This window comes from Limulus polyphemus, unplaced genomic scaffold (assembly GCF_000517525.1).
Source record: "Limulus polyphemus unplaced genomic scaffold, Limulus_polyphemus-2.1.2 Scaffold3030, whole genome shotgun sequence".
Lineage (NCBI taxonomy): Eukaryota > Metazoa > Arthropoda > Merostomata > Xiphosura > Limulidae > Limulus > Limulus polyphemus.
The window spans coordinates 9,053-15,533 of record NW_013668640.1 but is presented as its reverse complement, the minus strand read 5'-3'; the positions used below and the strand labels follow the sequence as shown (position 1 = coordinate 15,533).

The window sequence follows — 6,481 nt, the reverse complement described above, 5'->3', positions numbered from 1 at the left end:
ATCCTCTATTATTCGTCATCCTTGTCTTATCACTGATTGTTATTGGTTGTTACTGGTTATTATTGGTTATTACTGACTGTTACTCGTTATCACTGGTTATTACTGATTGTTACTGGTTAATACTGATTGTTACTGATTATTACTGGTTATCACTGATTGTTACTGGTTATTAGTAGTTATTACTGATTACTACTGGTTATTAGTAGATATTACTGATTATTACTGGTTATCACTGATTGTTACTGGTTATTAGTAGTTATTACTGATTACTACTGGTTATTAGTAGATATTACTGATTATTACTGGTTATTAGTGGCTATTAGTGATCGTTACTGGTTAATACTGATTATTACTGGTTATCACTGATTGTTACTGGCTATTATTGGTTGTCACCGATTTTTACTGGTTATCACCGATTGTTACTGGTTATCACTGATTGTTACAGGTTGTTACTGATTGTTACAGGTTATCCCTGATTGTTACTGGTTATCCCTGATTGTTACAGGTTGTTACTGATTGTTACAGGTTATCACTGATTGTTACAGGTTGTTACTTATAACCTGTAACAATCGGTGATAACCTGTAACAATCTGTGATAACCAGTAACAATCAGCAACAACCTGTAACAATCAGTGATAACCAGTAACAATCAGTGATAACCAGTAACAATCGGTGATAACCAGTAACAATCAGTGATAACCAGTAACAACCAGTAACAATCGGTGATAACCTGTAACAATCGGTGATAACCTGTAACAATCGGTGATAACCTGTAACAATCTGTGATAACCAGTAACAATCAGCAACAACCTGTAACAATCGGTGATAACCTGTAACAATCAGTAACAACCTGTAACAATCAGTGATAACCAGTAACAATCGGTGATAACCAGTAAAAATCAGTGATAACCAGTAACAATCAGTGATAACCTGTAACAATCAGTAACAACCTGTAACAATCAGTAACAACCTGTAACAATCATCATCAGTCTCAACTTCTGAATGAACATGATGTTCGTATCAAACCAAAACACACTTCATCCGCGAGAACTTTTCAGAATATGATGTTACCAAAGGATATCAGATACAAACAAGGTTGTATTAATAACCAGTAACAATCAGGGACATTGAAACTTTGGCTTTTCGGTGGAGTAATGTACAATCGGAACTGCAAGAGATAATTCTGTGCGTGTCTTATGGAAGTCTATTTTTAATGGCCAGTTAATGATCACAAGTTTTTCTTCAAGGAAAAATTTGGCCAGAACAGACACGGAATGCTTGATTTTTCCTGGGAGTTTTCCCGAAAGTCTCCGGCTCCTAAAGAACCAACATATTGAAATTTAATACAAGAGCACGAGACTGAAACTAGTGGAGTATAAAACTATTTTTTTCTACTTGAGTTAACTAGATTAATACTCCCTCGTGCATGCTTAGCCTGGAGTTGTTTTTATTCTATTAGTGTTAACTTGATTAATACACCCTCGTGCATGCTTAGCCTGGAGGTGTTTTTTATTCTATTAGTGTTAACTTGATTAATACACCCTCGTGCACGGTTAGTCTGGAGTTGGTTTTTATTCTGTTAGTGTTAACTAGATTAATATACCCTCGTGCTCCGAGTGAAATATACGTTTATTCCTGAACTGCCTTTTGTTTTATTCAGATTAAAATGATTAATACACTCTTATGTTCTGAGTGAAATGTACGCTTAGCTCATAGATGTACACTGAATTATTTTCAAAATGACGTGTTCACTGACCTTAAAATAACCGTTTATGCGTGACTGCCACTACTCATTATGTTTCTAATAAAAATAAGGATTATATTCGACTTGATGAAGCAGTAGAGAACCCTATAGAATATGACGTAGTATACAGAGAACACACTCTACAGGCTGCTCAGATCTTATTCAGAATATTGTTACTTACAAAATAAACGACATTATATATCAACTTTAATTACCATACAATCTCAATAGCGATTAACACTGTAGTGAATAATAGCTCTAAGCTTTATCTATTATATAACATAAGTACGTAGTGACTCTAAAACAAATTAAATCTTACGTCATTCAAAAGAAAAAGAAAATTAAACTGATATTTGACACCACATTATTTAGGACAACACACGTACATATCTGTCTAAGAGAGCCATTTTTAAGGTAATATATTGTTTTATGTTAGAAATGAATAAAAAAACCTATAACCGGAGCGCTTTCGAAAGGTGGACCTTTCTTCTTCAGGAGCAAACACTGTGAAGAAGAAATGAAAGGTCCACCTTTCGAAAGCGCTCCGGTTATAGAGTTTTTTATTCATTTCTATCAAGACTTCTTGAACCTACGTGTTCATCATTCTTGTTTTATGTTGTTATTCCAAAGCGACATGTGGCGACATCTGCGGAGAAATTAGTTATTCCTCATATTTGTTAGAGTTCTTCAATTTATGATAAACGTGAATTAAGCCTTACTGTGCCGAAATCTGTTACTGGTGTAATTAGAAAGAAGGCTTTAATCGTCTCACATCTGTTCTGTTATCTTATGAAACTGACTACGTGGGCTGAGTAACGAAACATCTGTTAACCGCGTGTCTACTAATGAAGCGATAATCGCTTAAATAATGCCTCCAGCGTTTCAACAGTACAACTAATAACACATCATTTTTTTCTAATTTGTGTCGCTGGCAATCACACATAATTTATTCCAATCCTCTGTTTGCTTAGGTAATGATGCAGAAACTGTAAGGTCCAAGATACCACAGGTAACACAGAAGTCCAAGGGTTTTTACACTTGCGGAAATGGGGTTCCTCACCTCAAGGTTCTCTGATTTATTGAAGTTAACCAAACTATTAGGCTCAGCACCAGTTGAGCTGAAGAATTGTAGTACGATGTGCCTGTAAACAAAATCATAACGAAGAGATTGGCCTGACAAAATATAACGAATATAGCGATACAAATAATGCATTAAGCCTGTTTATATTTGGTTCCGATTACTCTTTAAATAAATTTGGATTAATATATTACTTAAGATGAACGAAACGCTGTTTTACGTATATTTACGGGATATCTGTAAAGGGACAGCTAGTAACTATAATCTCACAGCTTTAAACTGAAACGTTACCGTTCTAAAATGAAACATACAAAAGTGTAATAAGAGTATTATGTGAACAACGAAATTAACGAAATACCGGAGTTAGATTTAAAATCTGACAAACTTTAAAAACATGCTACGATGTAATAAGATTGACTAGCTTCTGTACGTCGTTGGGCTTCACTTGCTAATTACTGTACGTCCCTGGGCTTCACTTGCTAATTACTGTACGTCCCTGGGCTTCACTTGCTAATTACTGTACGTCCCTGGGCTTCACTTGCTAATTACTGTACTTTATGCAAAACGCTAACACTTATAACTTCAATAACAGATGAATTGTATTATTGTGTTTATTTAATTTAGGCTTAAGTCTATTAATTAATAAACTTTCATTTATTATTAGCTCTTGTTTATTACTAGCCCGGTCCACAATTTTAAAATGTTCTCTATTTATTAAAACTGTATAGCGCGTGCCTCTTAATATTTTCTTTTTTTAAATATAAAGTTTGAATATCCATTTATTAAACATCGAATGTACTTTATAGGTTCTACTAAAGAGGGCGTTAAAAATACGTGTGCGCGAGCATGCAAATTTGAGATTTACGTCATAATCAAGTATTATGAGACATGCGCTTTACACTTTTAAAATCTTGGCCAGAGCTAATGATGAACAGGAGTTAAGAATACATGAAAGTCTACTAAACCTAAATTAAATAAATATAACAGTGCAGTTCATATACTCACCCAAGTTGACAGTCCATGAATCAGTCAGACAACGAAGCCTAAAAACTAAGTGGAACATGAATAAACTTAAGAAAACCCGCATTAAAAATGTATACGTTTGGTTTAACTTTCTTAGTCTTATATTTTCGTAATTAAAATGCTTAGAAAAAAAAAAGATAAAATAGTATTTTTTTTACCCGAGTTTTGTTGCTGGTCAAGAGAGTTCAGACCTGACTCCTTATTGTTACTGCTGTAATCGTCGGTCATTCTCAGTTGACCACCTGCAAGGGGAACATCACATAATCCATTTTTAACTCAGTTTGCCAAGATATTGTATATTTATAGTTTTACTTCATTTAACAAGCCCCCCAGTGGCACAGCGGTATGTCTGCGGACTTACAACGCAAGAATCCGGGTTTCGATACCCGTGGTGGGCAGAGCACAGAAAGCCCGTTTTGTAGCTTTGTGCTTAATTGCAAACAATCATTTAACAAAGTGCTCGTAAAAAGATTTGCTCATTACTCTTTAAAACAAATTAGCCGAAAGGTTCTGTCATATAACATACAAATTAGCCGAAAGGTTCTGTCATATAACATACAAATTAGCCGAAAGGTTCTGTCACATAACATACTTTTATTTTATAAAAAAATCTTTACGTCATTATTCACCTATGATGACGGTATAACTACTTGTAGAAACATGGCTTTAACGGTCTGCTTTACGTTATTATTCACCTATGATGACGGTATAACTACTTGTAGAGACTTGGCTTTAACGGTCTGCTTTACGTCATTATTCATCTATGATGACGATATAACTACTTGTAGAGACTTGGCTTTAACGGTCTGCTTTACGTTATTATTCATCTATGATGACGGTATAACTACTTGTAGAAACTTAGCTTTAACGGTCTGCTTCTACATGTTTCTTGAGTGCGACAATGACTGAGAAACTTTTCAGGCCGTTGTCATTTCTAGTAGTACGACGTTCCAGTTTCTATACTGAAGCTTTTTCTCAGATCGCTGCCTGTTTCCAGAGTGATACGACGTTTCGACCTCTATACTGAGGCCTTCGTCAGGCTGTTGTTTGTTTCTAGTGTGGTACAACATTTCGGCTTCTGTACTGAGGGCTTCTTCAGGCATTTGTTTGTTTCTTGAATGATACGATGTTTCGGCTTTTACGCCGAGGTCTTCTTCAGGCTGTTGTTTGTATCTAGAGTGGTACGACGCTTCGGCTTCTATACTGAGGCCTTCATGAGGCTGTTATTTGTGTCTAGAGTGGTACGATATTTAACTTCTATACTGAGGCCTTCACCAGGCCAAAAAGTACAAGAGTAGTCTAATAAATCTAAAACTCCACTACGTCTACACTGCCTAAAATACCTTTGAAACTTAACCACTTGTAGTGTGTTTAGAGTCATATATTGAACATAACATAACTTTAATATACCCCTGAAACTTAACCACATATAGTGTGTTTAGAGCCATATATTGAACATAACATAATTTTGATAATAAATGTTAATCACATTATTTTTATCTATAGATATTGTTTTAAACTTCTAGAATAAAGTTTTAGGTGGTGATTGACGATTTATTGTGGATAGTTTATCTACCACCTGTATGAAAACGCTCAACAAGTTACCAGGTGGTTAATTGAAAAAAAATCTATATAAGTTCACGAAATGGTGCGGTTTGAAAACACAAATAGCAGACACAGGATTATTCAAAACGTGAAGTATGGCAAGTGAATATACTTTTCTCACCTTCCTACTTATAATGATTAGAATATATTGTTTCCTCAGTTGAAAACCCTCGCTGTTAACGATATTTTCCGATAATAATTACAATAATTTCTGCCGAAGTTCGGCCAGCTTAATATATGTATTTAGGCCTAATCTAAATTTCCTAAGCTAACAGTGTTTTTGTTTGTTTGTTGCTAAGCGGCTACACAATGTGTCATCTGTGCTGTGCATACCACGGGTATTGAAACCAAATTTTTAGCGTTATAAGTCTTCAGACTTACCACTGATCCGCTGGGGGGGGGGGGGGGCGTTGACAATGCAAAAAAATATCTATAGTTAAAGTATAATAATAAAATGCAAAGGTAAAACGTGACGACAGTCACCACATCAAACAGAATAACCAACACTGTTAATGAAAGTAACAATAAATAAATAAATAATATGATGTTACTGTACTTTAACAATAGAAATAAAACACCTTTAAACGGTGAAATGTTATCATGTTACACAGTCCTGGCTTTCCTCTGTACTTTAACAATAGAAATAAAACACCTTTAAACGGAGGACTGTGTAACATGATCACATTTCAGGCTTTCCTCTGTTCTTTAACAATGGAAATAAAACACCTTTAAACGGTGAAATGTGATCATGTTACAAGAATAGAAATAAAACACCTTTAAACGGTGAAATGTGATCATGTTACACAGTCCTGGCTTTCCTCTGTACTTTAACAATAGAAATAAAACACCTTCAAACGGTGAAATGTGATCATGTTACACATTCCTGGCTTTCCTCTGTACTTTAACAATAGAAATAAAAGACCTTTAAACGATGAAATGTGATCATGTTACACATTCCTGGCTTTCCTCTGTACTTTAACAATAGAAATAAAAGACCTTTAAACGATGAAATGTGATCATGTTACACAGTC

General features: G+C 34.8%; 1 protein-coding gene across 1 annotated transcript in view; it reads right to left on the bottom strand.

Moving 5' to 3' along the window:
- Nucleotides 1–1,885: 1,885 nt before the first annotated feature.
- Nucleotides 1,886–6,481, bottom strand: part of LOC111088038 — a 13,261-nt gene continuing 8,665 nt past the window's right edge. The window contains exons 3-4 of the mRNA XM_022396838.1: nt 4,004–4,087; nt 1,886–2,886 (exon numbers count right to left, since the gene is read on the bottom strand). Coding sequence (XP_022252546.1) covers nt 2,801–2,886; nt 4,004–4,087 — 170 coding nt within the window. The 3' untranslated portion in view covers nt 1,886–2,800. The remainder of the gene's footprint in view (nt 2,887–4,003; nt 4,088–6,481) is intronic.